A 15065-nucleotide genomic window follows, 5' to 3' on the forward strand; every position below is an offset into this window, starting at 1 on the left:
TCATGGCCCAGGCTCTGTACTTAGTGGGGAGTTTGCTTGAGGACTCTCTCTCTCTCCCTCTCTCTCCCTCAGCCCCTTCTCAAGCTCCTGTGCTCACTCACTTGATCACTCTCTCTCTCTCTAAAATAATAAATAAATCTTTAAAAAAAATTTTAATAAAGTCAAGCTGTACAATAGGAAAAAATATTTGCCATACATCTCATGGTGAGCTAATCTCCAAATTACATAAGGAGCTTGTACAACTCAATAACAAAGAAAACCCAGTAACTCCCTTAAAAAATAGGCTAAGGACTTGAATTAATAACTCTTCTCCAAAGAAGACGGAGAAGACTCTTTGGAAGACTCTTCTCCAAACGGCCAATGGGAGTATGAGGGAATGCTTGTCATCACTTGCCATCAGGGAAATACAGATCAAAACCACAATGAGATGCCACCCCACACCTGTTAGGATGGTATATATGTATGTGTTTGTAGGTTGCAGAGAAACTGGAGCCCTTGTTCTCTGTTGGTGGGACAGCAAAGTGGTGCAGCTGCTATGGAAAACCGCATGAAGGTTCCTCAAAAAATTAAAAATAAAACTACCAAAAAATATAGAACTACCACATTATCCAGGAATCCTACTTCTAGGTATATATCCAAAATAATCAAAAACATGATCTTAATATTGACATTCACATGTTCATTGCAGCACTAATTACCATAACTAATACATGAGAATAATCTAAATGTCTATTGACAGATGGATGAAGAAAATGTGCTATATATATATAATAGAATACGATTTAGCCTTTAAAAAGAAGGAAATTCTAGGGCACCTGGGTGGCTCAGTGGTTGAGTATCTGCCCTTGGCTTGGGCCCTAACCCCAAGGATCCTGGGATCGAGTCTTGCATCAGGTTCCCCAGAGGGACGCTGCTTCTCCCTCTCCCTCTGCCTGTGTCTCTGTCTCGCTCTCTCTCTCTCTCTCTGTGTGTGTCTCTCATGAAGAAATAAAATTTAAAAAAAAGAAGGAAATTCTATAAAATGTGACAACATGGATGGACCTTGAGGAGATTATGTTAAGTGAAATAAGCCAAACACAGAAAAGAACTGCATGATCCCACTTTCACGATGTATCTAAAATAGTCATATTCATAAAATCAAAGATGGGAATAGTGGTTACCAGGGGCTGGGGAAGGGGGGAAACCATAAGTATTCATCAATAGACAAAGTCTCGGTTAAGCAAGATGAATATGCTCTAGAGATCTGCTACACGACATTGTACCTACAGTCAACAATCAAGTATTCTACCCTTAAAAATTGTTAAGAGGATAGAGCGCAGTGTTCAGGGTTCTTATCACACTAAAGGAAAAGAATACTAAATAATCAAAGTTTGCGAGTATCTTCTAATGAAGATTAGAAATTAGAGTTTAGAAATTAGGATGGAAAGTTAATCGTACAAGTACATCATTCTCCTTTTTTTAAAGATTTTATTTGTTCATTTGAGAGAGAGAACAAGCAGAGGAGCAGAAGGAGAGGGAGAAGCAGACTCCCCGCTAAGCAAGGAGCCAAACTCAGGACTCGATCCCAGGACCCCGGGATCACGATCTGAGCCGAAGGCAGGCATTCAACTGACTGAGCCACCCAGGTGCCCCACAGAACATCATTCTCGTTCATTCCAGTATGCTCTCTGGAGTGGAATGGAAAGGAGAGAGCCCCAGCCAACATGCTGGGAATTACATGTAACTCCGGCTAAAAGCTTAAGTGCATCACTGTAGCAAACACGGTCCGATTACATGCCGAGAGGGGAATGCCAAAACCAGTGAAAACTTGGGCTTATTATCAATTTCATCCCTGGAGAGATCTGCATTGTCTTAGCATCAAGAAACAAGGTACATGGCCTGCACTTGTCCTGCGGTTGGATTGCAAAATGTATATGTTGACATGACACCTTTTCAGAGTTTATTGCCAAAATACTTAGAGTCAAGTTTTCGGCCGTCTAAATATACATTAGGGCCGTGTATGCATTTTGTATGTAATTCCACTCCTGGACCCTACACCCTCTTTCCCCATATCCATGTTCCTCCCCAGTTACGTTGTTCAGTCTGGTATGCGTTTATATAAGCCACCCTAAATTCTCTCTGAAAGGCAGGATAAAAACAAACACTAAGATTTGTTTGAAGGTCACGATTTGTATTGTTATTGTGCATAACCATACGTTTTTCACCTTGAGGTGAGTGTTTAACCTGAGATAACTGGAACTGAGTTTTCCTCCAAGGAATATCTTCCTTTTTATTCCTCCCAGGAAGCTGTGCCACATGGTTCTATGTCAGTGTGAACTTACACACATTATCTTCTCAAAGTTCTAAGAAAAGAAAGGACATACTCGATAAGATACATTACAAAGCTAATTTTAAAGCAGTTATGAGTTTCCATTTTGCATACAAATCCCCCGAGATGTGGTAGGATTGCCAAGCTTAGGGGAGATGGTCTCTTTTCTTTACAGATAACACTGCCTGATTCAGCAAGTAAGCAATCAGCAAGGATTTACGGCTCAATAAGTTAATGAGCAAATTCTTTTGACGGAGTTAAAAATATTAACTGTGAGTAACTGCGGCTTTCTACCCAATCCTTTCAAGGATTTGGAATTGCTAGTCGAGCCAAAGGTGGGGAATAAAATTGGAAGGAACTGAGAAAGACAACAGGACCGAGTGTGCAGCTCATTATGGAACATGATGGAGAGACTAGAGTGGGAGGGCAGGGGGGATGATGGGAATGACGGGGGAGGGGGCTGCAGGGCCCAGGGCCCTGAGGACAGAGGTGCCCAACAAAGAGTTTTAGGAACTTCTTGGTGCTGTGTTATATTTTGTTTGAAAAAAATTCCTTTATCCAGTAGCTCTTCAAGAAACTTTAGGAAAACCCTACTTACGTTTAATAAGGATTTTGATGTTGGCATTGCATGCATTTTCTTTGAAATGTGTCGTAAAAAAGCCAAATTATGGCAAGAGCCCAAATATCCATCAACTGATGAATGGACAAATAAGTAGTATATATACACAATGGAAAATACTCGACCATAAAAAAGAATAAAATCTTGCCATTTGCAATGACATGGATGGAACTAGAGAGCATTATGCTAAGCAAAATAAGTCAAAGAATGACAAATACCAGATGACGTCACTCATTTGTGGAATTTAAGAAACAAAACAGGGACGCCTGGGTGGCTCAGCAGTTGAACGCCTGCCTTCAGCCCAGGGCATGATCCCGGTGTGCCGGGATCGAGTCCCACACCGGGCTCCCTGCAGGGAGCCTGCTTCTCCCTCTGCCTATGTCTCTGCCTCTCTCTCTCTCTCTCTCTCTTTCTCTCTCTCTCTCTCTCGTCTCTCATGAATAAAAAAAAAAAGAAAGAAACAAAACAGATGAACATAGGGGGGAAAAAAGAGAGAGAGAGGCAAACCACAAAACAGACTCAACTATAGAGAACAAACCAAGAGTTGCTGGTGGGGAGGTAGGCCAGAGGATGGGTTAGATGAGTGATGGGGATTAAGTGGGCACTTGTGATGAGCACTGGGTATTATACGTAAGTGATGAAGCCCTAAACTCTACTCCTGAAGCCATTATCACATGTATGTTAACTAACTGGAATTTAAATAAAAACCTGAAGAAAAAAAAAATATATATATATATACATATGCTCTCTACCCAATCCCTAAAAAAATAAACAAAAATAAGTGTGTTGTAAGACAAGCCTTATTTTGCATCGTTTTAGGAGGGGTTTTGGAGAACTCTATTGTGAAAGATCTTTGTGCTTTCCTGAGGAACAATTCTTCTTTATTTTTAAAATATTTTTATTGTGGTAAAATATCTATAACATAAAATTTACCACTTGAGCTATTTTCAAGGGCACAAATCAGTGGCCTTAGTTATGTTCACACTGTTTGTACCACCACAGTCTATTTCCAAACATTTTCATCACCCTAAAAGGAAACTATACCTATTAAGTTCTAGTCAACTTTGTGTCCCTTTGAAGGTACCTATCTAAGGTGTCTCTTAAAAGTGAAATCATACAACATTTGTCCTTTTCTTTCTGGCTTATTTCACTTAACATGAAGTTTTTGAGGTTCATCCATGTTGTAGCATACTATCAATAACTTCATTCCCTTTTACATCTAAATAATATTCCACTACAGGTGTATACCACTATCTGCTTATCCATCCTTCTGTTGATGGACATTTGGGTTGTTTCCACCCTGTGGCTATTGTGAATAATGCTGCTGTCGAAAATTGGTGTACAAGTGTTTGTATCCCTGTTTTCAATTTTCTTGGATATATACCTAAGAGGGGGAATTCCTGGGTCTGGTGTAATTCTATGTTTAACTTTTTGAGGAACTGCCATACTGTCACCTGCACCAGCTCCCCGATTTTATATTCCCACCATAATTCTATCCCATCAGTCTATCCTTATGCCACAACCACACTGTTTTGACTACTGTCACTTTGTAATAAGCTTTGAATTCAGGAAGCGGGAGTGCTCCAGCTTTGTTGTTTTTCAAGATTGTCGAGCTCTTTCGAATCTTTCGAAATTTCATATGAATTTTAGGATGGTCTTTCCATCTCTGTAAAAAACACTGATGGAATTTTTTAGGTCTTTCAGTGAATCTGTAGATCACTTTGGGTAGCATTATAATCTTCCCAATATGAAGTTTTCCAAGTCAGGAACATGGGGTGTCTTTCCACTTATTTATGTCTTCTTTAGTTCCTTTCAGCATTGTTTCATATCCTTCAGTATAAAAATCTTGCACTTGTACACTGACTAAATTTATCCCTAAGGCTTTAGTTACTTTTGATGCTGTGGTAAATTGAATTGCTTCTTTAATTTCCTTTTGGGATTTTTTTTTTTTTTTTTTGCTAGTACACAGAAACAAATTTTTTTTCCATTCTTTTTTTTTTTTTTTTATGATAGTCAGAGAGAGAGAGAGAGAGACAGAGAGACAGAGACACAGGCAGAGGGAGAAGCAGGCTCCATGCACCGGGAGCCCGACGTGGGACTCGATCCCGGGTCTCCAGGATCGCGCCCTGGGCCAAAGGCAGGCGCCAAACCACTGCACCACCCAGGGATCCCCATTCTTTTTTTTTTTAATTGGAGTTCAATTTGCCAACATATAGCCCTCCCGAGCATTAAGTGGTCTATTGTAAGTGTCAGTCACAATCTTTGGCCTCAGACAGCTATGGGGCTTTTGATCATCATATAATGTTTTTAATCAACGTCTAACACTTTTCTTCCCTGAGTGGTTCCCAGGTTTGGTGAAACAGAGATGAGTGCCTTGTGTCATCCTTCAGGTAACCTCCAGATAGAACAGAAAAACACAGTAATTTGTAAATAATATCTGCTGTCTTCTCTCTGGAGCCAGGAACATGGGTCACACACTGGAAACAGGCTGTGATCTTCAAGACTATCACCATGCTGGGGAAGTGGTAGGGTAAGTAAAAATGTCACAAAACTTTCATACCATTTTTAAGTTGCCTTTTTTGTTAATTCAGCACACACTTGGTTGATGTAAACTTTTGATTATTTTCCAGAGTTCTGACAGTTTCTGTCAGTTGTTTTTTCAAGGTTCCTTTGGAATGTTGGGAGCTTGGATCTGCCTATGTCACCATTTTGCTGACATTCACCATTACTCCAATGGAACCCTCTTGACTTCCCTGCTCTCAGAGTGAAACTTAACTCTCAATTAGATGCCTCCTACCTAACATGACCAGAACAGAACTCATAGTATTTCCTTCCAACCTACTTCTTCCTTCTGGGTTCCTTGTCTGGAAATCGTTGGGTCATTTCCTTAGTTACTCAAGCCAGGAAGCTTTATCTTTTCCCACTTATTTGGTAGAGTGGCAGTTAGTCCTGTGGATGTGAGGTAGCTTTCTTTCTTTTTTTTTTTTTTTAATAAATTAATTTTTATTGGTGTTCAATTTACCAACATACAGAATAACACCCAGTGCTCATCCCGTCAAGTGTCCCCCTCCGTGCCCGTCACCCATTCACCCCCACCCCCCGCCCTCCTCCCCTTCCACCACCCCTAGTTCATTTCCCAGAGTTAGAAGTCTTTATGTTCTGTGTCCCTTTCTGATATCTCCCACACATTTCTTCTCCCTTCCCTTATATTCCCCTTCACTATTATTCATATTCCCCAAATGAATGAGAACATACACTGTTTGTCCTTCTCCGATTGACTTACTTCACTCAGCATAATACCCTCCAGTTCCATCCACGTTGAAGCAAATGGTGGGTATTTGTCGTTTCTAATGGCTGAGTAATATTCCATTGTATACATAGACCACATCTTCTTTATCCATTCATCTTTCGATGGGCACCGAGGCTCCTTCCACAGTTTGGCTATTGTGGACATGGCTGCTAAAAACATTGGGGTGCAGGTGTCCCGGCGTTTCATTGCATCTGAATCTTTGGGGTAAATCCCCAGCAGCGCAATTGCTGGGTCGTAGGGCAGGTCTATTTTTAATTCTTTGAGGAACCTCCACACAGTTTTCCAGAGTGGCTGCACCAGTTCACATTCCCACCAACAGTGTAAGAGGGTTCCCTTTTCTCCACATCCTCTCCAACATTTGTTGTTTCCTGCCTTGTTAATTTTCCCCATTCTCACTGGTGTGAGGTGGGATCTCATTGTGGTTTTGATTTGTATTTCCCTGATGGCAAGTGATGCAGAGCATTTTCTCATGTGCATGTTGGCCATGTCTATGTCTTCCTCTGTGAGATTTCTCTTCATGTCTTTTGCCCATTTCATGATTGGATTGTTTGTTTCTTTGGTGTTGAGTTTAATAAGTTCTTTATAGATTTTGGAAACTAGCCCTTTATCTGATATGTTATTTGCAAATATCTTCTCCCATTCTGTAGGTTGTCTTTGAGTTTTGTTGACTGTATCCTTTGCTGTGCAAAAGCTTCTTATCTTGATGAAGTCCCAATAGTTCATTTTTGCTTTTGTTTCTTTTGCTTTCGTGGATGTATCTTGCAAGAAGTTACTGTGGCCAAGTTCAAAAAGGGTGTTGCCTGTGTTCTCCTCTAGGATTTTGATGGAGTCTTGTCTCACATTTAAATCTTTCATCCATTTTGAGTTTATCTTTGTGTATGGTGCAAGAGAGTGGTCTAGTTTCATTCTTCTGCATGTGGATGACCAATTTTCCCAGCACCATTTATTGAAGAGACTGTCTTTCTTCCAGTGGATCGTCTTTCCTCCTTTGTCGAATATTAGTTGACCATAAAGTTCAGGTGAGGTAGCTTTCTAAGAATTCTCTCATCATTCCACTTCTCACTAACTCACCATTTCTGTATTAGTTAAGGTTCCTGTAATCTTTCATTTTTATTTCAATGTCTCCAGCCTGGAGAGTTTGCAACTCATTTTCCTTCTCCATCTCCTATATGCATCTGCTCAAAGCACTCTCTGCTTACCCCTAGGAACCTAAAACACATGTTAATTCTCTATCTCCTACCTTTAGAGTTCTAGAGTTTTAGGACAAGAAACAGTCTTGCAAAAATGGTCAGCATATAGCAAGAGCTGAATAAATGATTCTTAAATGTCTGAAACAGACCAACAATACCTTAAAGTGATATGACAAAGTATAGTAGATATAGTATAGTAGTCTTAGTAGGAAACCAGCAATGTGGGCAACTCGGGTGGCTCAGCGGTTTAGCACCGCCTTCGGCCCAGGGTGTGATCCTGGAGACCCGGGATTGAGTCCCACGTCAGGCTTCCTGCATGGGGCCTGCTTCTCCCTGTGCCTGTGTCTCTGCCTCTCTTTCTCTCTCTCTCTCTCTCTCTCTCTCTCTCTCTCTCTCTCTCTCATGAATAAATAAATAAAATCTTAAAAAAAAAGAAACCAGCAATGTGTCCTTATATATAAGCATCAAGCATATATGTATATGATCATTTAGAAACTTTTAAAAGGACTTCTCTTTCTTGCTTCCTTATCCCTGATTTTGAAAATCCTATTTTTCCAGATTGATTTCATTCCTTACCTTCTCCAGCTCCTAACCATCAAACATACACCTATCAGTTCAGCACTTAATTATACACTAATTTGAAATCCCCTAGATTATTCATAATGCTCCCCATCAAAGAAAGGAAGGATACACAGATGCTAGCATAGATCTACTCCATATTGCTAACTGATGGTATAAACAGAATGTAGTTCCACTCACTTCCCTCCCCACTAGTCATGCATCACTGACATGATTAATAATGTACTGTCTCATACTGATTATAATTACATCTTGCCTCTTTAAGTTTTGTCTTCCCCTTTGATTTGCACTTTTCTGAAGGTAAAAACCACCATTCGGCCATTTTTGTATTCATCAAGAACCTACAGTTCAAGCAGACACAAAATACATATTTTCCCAACATAAATATGTAGATTGGTTTTGCACTCATGCTTTGGTCTATAATTGAGTGAGACTTATGAAATGAGCTGCACTATGCCCAAATTTATCTTTATTTTATGCACCTAATATTTTGGCACAATGTTCTTATACCTGGAGAAATATAGCCTAAGTGAGAATATTAAGGGAACAAGGTACTCTTCTCTCTTCTGGGAACCTGGTTGGATGTAGAGTGGTTTCCCCATTTAATATTGCTTTCTCATTATGCTCTGGATACTGATTCTCAGTTTGGTTCATCCAAGTGGGGACAACACTCCACATGTGAAGAGGCTCTATTCCAGTCAGCCATATACCATACAGGTGCACATTTGTGAGCCTGCTCTTTGAAATAAGGAAGGAAGGTAGGTTTGATGGGAAAAGTCATCTAGCTTATGCTCTGTCTCCCACATTGCCCAGGACAGAAAAGTTTCCAAACTTTCTATCAACAGTTAAGTAAACTCAATCCATATACATATTATGTAGCTTCAAGGCTGGTATGGAACAGCACAGAGTGTCTGGCAGGAAATAGTTTGATTCACAGATATAGATATGGGGAAAGTTCTGGCCTTTCTGGGACAGTCTTGTCCTGGGCTCAGGCTTAGCCACAGTAATAAGCAAAGAAAAGAAAACAACAATTAAACAGGTACTATACTTTAGTTTCCCTCATGATTCTCAGGAATGAAGTCTTCAAACATTCTACTAATGGTCTCCATTGCTTCATAGATAGTAGATGATCCGTGGACAGCATTTTTCAAAGTACTTCTTCCAAAATGGGCTCGGATAGAGTCTGGGGACAGTAGTTTTGCCTCATCTGGGTCTGTGGGACCCATCAATCGTCTCCAGTCCGAAACAGCATTCCACTTAGTCAGAACCATGACCAAAGATGGACCCCTGCAAATAATAATAATTTCAGAAGATTTGGGCTATTTACACCAATAGAGATTACATATCCAGCTAAAGACAGAATGCCATGCTTTGTCTTTATTCTTTGTCCTTATCAATGTGATTTTGTGCTTTCATTTTGTTTTTCCACTTCTCCCCCTTCCATCAGGTTGTTGTGCTAGAAGAGTGCTGTAGTTTAATTCTAAAGATATATGCCAATCACTATTCCAAGTATTTTCAACGTATCAGTTATGTTACCCTCACAACAAACCAAGAGATAGATACTATTATTATCTCCACTTTACAGATAAGGCTACTGAGGCACATATTAAATATGCTGACAGAGCAGGGATCTAAAAGCAGAGATTTGAAACCAGATCATCTCTATATCAATGTGAAGACCTAAAGATATGAAGGGAGGAAGAAAGGAAGGAAGGAGAGGAAGAGAGAAGATAGGGAAGGAAGGAAATAGAAAAGAAATTAACCCCAAATATTAATTGGATGTCTTTCAATGAATGAAGTTAGATGGAATGTTTCAATTACATTTTGTTTTTTTCAGTTTCTATAGTGAATATTTCCTACTTTTATAATGTAGAGAACTATATATCAGAAACTTACTCAGACAACACTTGCAATACATCCTCATAAAAGTCTCTTCCTTTTATTTTTGAATAAATTTTTTCTGCTTCTTCTTCATTTAGGACTACTTCCTTCATCTGTGTTATTTCAAATCCAGTCTCTCTAATAAGTTTCAAGATCTCCTCTAGGGAAAACAGATATGGTAATCTTGTAGCAGGTCTTCACTCTTGTTTCAGATTCAAGTAGATTGAAATAACTAAGGGAAATAATCATTTTACTTGCGTACTGTGGCTTGAAAAGCTAGAACTGGGCAGCCCGGGTGGCTCAGCAGTTTAGTGCCCAGGGTGTGATCCTGGAAACCCAAGATCAAATCCCACGTCAGGCTCCCCGCATGGAGCCTGCTTCTCCCTCTGCCTGTGTCTCTGCCTCTCTCTCTCTGTCTCTCACGAATAAATAAAATCTTAAAAAAAAAAAGCTAAAACTATGCTAAGTGAAATTGAAATGAAAAGCACCAGATTGACATTCAGAACAATGTTAAGATGTGAATGCAGATGTTCAGTCTCTGAGACACAACTTTCTAGAGCCCACCGGAAACATCTCATAAACCATAAGGAAGGTGGCAGGGGTGTGCTTCTGGGCTAAAAGTGAAGGCATGTTTTCATCTCCATGCTGCAAATGTCAAGAAGTCCTTGCTAGATATGGACTGAAGGGGAGAGCCAATCTGGACGCTTCTCCCTTAAGTAGCAAGGCAATATTTGAGGGGATTAAATAAAGTTCATCTTGTAAAAGCTCACCAACAGCCTACACTTTAAAGGCTATATTCAGTGAACCAAATGAGGGATTAGGAGCTTTCTGGTAAAACAGTCTTTTCTTTGGTCCAGATCAATAGTGCTTAGAAGTGTTGTGCTGCCATCCTAGTCCCAAAAGGTGAAGCATAAGCATAACCCATAGAAAGCCTGAAGAAGGCTGGACTTCTCTTCCTATAAAGGGGGCAGCCCAGGCTCTGTCCTACAAGAGGTGCTGTGAGAACAAATGTGCATGGAACATTAAATGCTTCTTCCAGATCTTGTCTGCTCAGGGGGCCTGGCCTAGAAACATAGCTTGAAAAGGTGGTCATTATTATAAAGAGCAATGTAAAAGGTTCCCAGAACCACAGGCAAGTAAACTATTAACTCTCTGGGAAGTTTAGAGATGACTTCCAGAAAAAGGCCAACCTCTGCGTTTGGTACAGAAAAAATAAGATATGATCACCAAGCAGAAAAGTAGAGAAAGACCATTGCAGGCACAGTCAAAATTTCTAAGAACAACAATAATAATATTAATGAAAACACTATGCATTAAAATCTATGGGGTAATCAGAAGAAATTAAAGCAGGAATTGAGGAAAATACACTTCAAAATTTATATTGACAAAAATAAAAGAATGAAATAAATGAATTAAATGTCCAATTTAAAAAGCTGAAAGAACATTTTAAAAACCTACTAGAGGGGCAGCCTCAGTGGTTGAGCATCTGTCTTTGGCTCAGGTCGTGATCTCAGGGTCCTGGGATCAAATCTCGCATCAGGCTCCCCATGGGGAGCCTGCTTCTCCCTCTGCCTATGTCTCTGCCTCTCTCTCTCTCTGTGTGTCTCTCATGAATAAATAAATAAAATCTTTTTTAAAAATTAAATAAATAAATAAACTACTAGAGAATTGAAGGCAAAATTTTTAAAAATACAGAAAGTAATGAGTGTGAAAACAAAATAAAACATAAATAAAACATGTTTTTTTGAAAAACAACAAATGAAGAAATGTCAGGGTGGAAATAACCATTGAAAATGAGTAAATTAAACATGATAATAAGAGACCATGAACTCTATGTAGACGAAATGTATAACATCCTAAGAATACACAACTTAGCAAGATTAACTCTAATTTACTATAGTGGAGGTAAAAAGTTTAAATAGATCAATTTTCATAGAAGAAGCAGAGAAAGTAGTCAAAGAATTGTCCTACCAAAAGATAAAAATAGAAAAGCAACAGGCCCAGATGTTTTCACAGGAAAGCTCTACCAAATCTTCAAATACCAATCCCACTTCTGCTTAAACTCCTCTGAGCACCACAAATGAAGACATGTGCATTCTTTATGAAGTATTACATTGTTATCTAAACCTTGTACCAAAAATGAAAAGGACAGACCAATTTCATTATCTTAATTTTTTAAAAATCCCAAATAAAATACAATCAAATAGAATCCAAAAGCACATTTAAAAAAATACCTCATGACTAAGTGAAGTTTATACAAAAACGGGAGAATTGCTGAATATTAAACATATCATTAGCATGATCTTTCCTATTAATATATCTATGGAAATATTTCTTTTGATTTTTTGAATTTTTAGTGTCAAGAGTTTTATAAAATGTGAAGTGAGTCATTATTTTATTTATGTCTTTATTACTACGGACAAATATTTCATTTATGTGAAAATCCAGAATGCAGTGGAAGAAATTTTGTAACACTGAGAACTTTCAGAGTAAATATTCATTTTTCATTTACTGGTGCATTATATCCATTCAAATATATAACACAAACATGTTTTAATCAACATTAGATCTTTATTTTGTACAGCTGGATATCATTGAAATAAAGATATGAAACACTTTTGACTGAGTTCTTTTTAAATAAATAAATAAATAAATAAATAAATAAATAAATAAATAAATTATCTATGGAGAAAAACATTGTCACCTCCATCAACTCTGAAAAGAACTTCAACAAAACTCAGTTTAATTTTGATTATAAGAGAGACAGAGAGAAGGAAGAAGGGAAGGAGGGTGAGAGAACAATAATGACAGAAGTTCATTGTTAAATCTATATTGAGCCACGTGGGCGTTCATTGCCTTATTCTTCTAACTTTTCCATAGTTTAAAAATTTTCACAAAACCTGAAGGAAATGTACACAACAATTTTTATTTCTAAATATTTACCTCTTTGTTCATGTGTTATGTGAGGCTTAATCAGTGCTAAAGTATCTTGAGAAGGAAAGAAATACTGTATTTCCTTTTCAGCTTCCTCTAATGAGTCACTTCCATACAACTGGTTGACAGGCAAATCTTCCATTGCAAAACGCACGCATAAACTTTGAAAAAGAAGTCAAGAGCTGTTAGAGCATAACGTACTGTAGTATAAACTACTGCAACAGAACACTATATAAATTGTCCAAAAGTCATCAAGCAACTCATTCTTGATCGAGCCATTATGCAAAAGGCAGTAACTATAGAGCAGCTTGGAGCACACTACTTCCTTACTAGGAGGGAATGGTCGTTGGGAAGAAAGAACCATGAAATAATCATGATGTGACCACTGACAGATAACTCTGAAAGAAGGAAAGGTGCCTTGGTGCAGGCAACAAGCAGCCTGTAGAACCCTGTTCACACTGCTTGCTAGCTATGTGTCACCGGGCAATTACTTCATTTCTCTATGCTTTTAATCATCTCAAATATCAATAAGATAATGAAACTGCTCTGGAAGGAGATTTTGAGAATCAGATGATATATTTGAAATATATGGTGCATATTAAGCTCTCAATAAATATTCCTTTCCCGCCCTTCATCACTAAATGTTATTAAGCACTAGAGATGGTATTGGACTCTATGCCAAAGCCTCCAAATTACACTGAATCCAGGAGGCACTGCTATGGAATCCTCCAGCAGAGCAAGTGCTATGATAAAAGAGGAATATGCAGGATGGCTTCATGTAAAGAAGCAGGAATGAGGTTGATGGTACTAGACATGTTCAGTTAGGCAGGCTTCTTTTTAGAAATTTTATTTATTTATTTATTTATTTATTTATTTATTTATTTATTTATTTGGAGTGTGTGTGTATTCGTGTGTGTGTGTGTGTGTGTGTGTGTGTGAGAGAGAGAGAGAGAGAGTAGGGGGAGGGACAGAGGGAAAGGGAGAGATAATCCCAAGCACACTCCATGTTGAATGCAGAGCCCCACACAAGGCTCAAAACCAGGACCCTGAGATCATGACCTGAGCCAAACACACAAGAGTTGGACACTCAACTGGCTGCACCACCCAGTGCCCCTAGGTCAGGCAGTTTATCCTGGTTCTGCTTCCTCTGCAATAGATGAATGCATATACCTAAATCAATTGCTGTTCCTTGATGTTTTTCTTTTTTCAGTTGCCCTTTTTCCTGTCTCGTTATCTACATATATTTCAGTAGAGGATACTCTCTGCTCATTTCATTTTCTACCTTTTACACATAGTCCTGAACTGCCAACCCACAAAATTCAGTCATAGTGAATAACATCCTTTCCTATTAATAAACTGACTTCACTTGGCTTCTGTCCTTACACCGTCTTCTTACCTCTTTGCTTTTGGTGATGCATTCAGATTTCCTTTTTTTGCCTTATCCAATTTGACCTTCCCACTTGACCTTTGGCAGTTCTCACATCCCTGATTTGAAGTCCCTTGGAACCCAATACCCTTGGAGCCTGTGATTACCAGGGGTGGAGGATTTGCACAATTAATGATGAAAAGAGCCTATGGTATCACCAAGCAGCCCCTCTGTGGCGCTACTGGACATAATTATTGGGGAAAGTATGTGTGTGAGGGGAAGGATGGGATAGAGGGAGTAGGTGATGAATGAGGGGTTGCTGTGCTTCTCCCTTCTGCAAGGTGACCATATTTCGGATTAAGCAATGCAGTGCAGAATCTGATACCCGAGTGCAGGGAAGGGCAGAGCTCTGCTGAGTTATTTCAAAAGCAACCCTAAAGAACTGAGTAGAGCCAAGGAAACTAGAAAGGGAGGAACCAATAAAAAAAATAACAGTCAAGACTAGCTGTGAACTTGTACTAACATAGGGATCATAAAGGCTCTGGTTGGAATCCTCACTGTAATAGTGAGGTAGAGAGGGGCAGTCACTGAGTGCCTTCACCTGGAGAAAATGTGTCTGTACTGCTATCTTCACGTTTGAAACCATAATTCTAGAACAGTATGGCTATAAGCATAGGCCTTGTGTCAACAGGAATCTCCATCTCTCAGATGGCATGCCTTGCATTCTATGCTACACTTCATTAAGAGGTTCCATGGCATGCGGCTCATACTACTCACAGACTGTCCAACCTCTCTTATCCTTTATAATAATTGTAGGGCTAAGTAAAGGGTAAAATATGTCCATGCAGAACAAGTCAGATTCCAGATTATTCTACCCC

General features: G+C 39.1%; 1 protein-coding gene across 1 annotated transcript in view; it reads right to left on the reverse strand.

Annotated features, from left to right (window-relative positions):
* Window positions 1–2278: 2278 nt before the first annotated feature.
* NME8 (NME/NM23 family member 8) overlaps window positions 2279–15065 on the reverse strand; it is a 56294-nt gene continuing 43507 nt past the window's right edge. Inside the window, exons 14-17 of the mRNA XM_055301193.1 lie at window positions 12831–12982; window positions 9903–10047; window positions 9055–9293; window positions 2279–2342 (exon numbers count right to left, since the gene is read on the reverse strand). Of these exons, the coding sequence (XP_055157168.1) occupies window positions 9056–9293; window positions 9903–10047; window positions 12831–12982 (535 nt within the window). The 3' untranslated portion in view covers window positions 2279–2342; window position 9055. The remainder of the gene's footprint in view (window positions 2343–9054; window positions 9294–9902; window positions 10048–12830; window positions 12983–15065) is intronic.

The sequence above is a fragment of the Nyctereutes procyonoides genome, unplaced genomic scaffold (genome assembly GCF_905146905.1).
Source record: "Nyctereutes procyonoides isolate TBG_1078 unplaced genomic scaffold, NYPRO_anot_genome, whole genome shotgun sequence".
Lineage (NCBI taxonomy): Eukaryota > Metazoa > Chordata > Mammalia > Carnivora > Canidae > Nyctereutes > Nyctereutes procyonoides.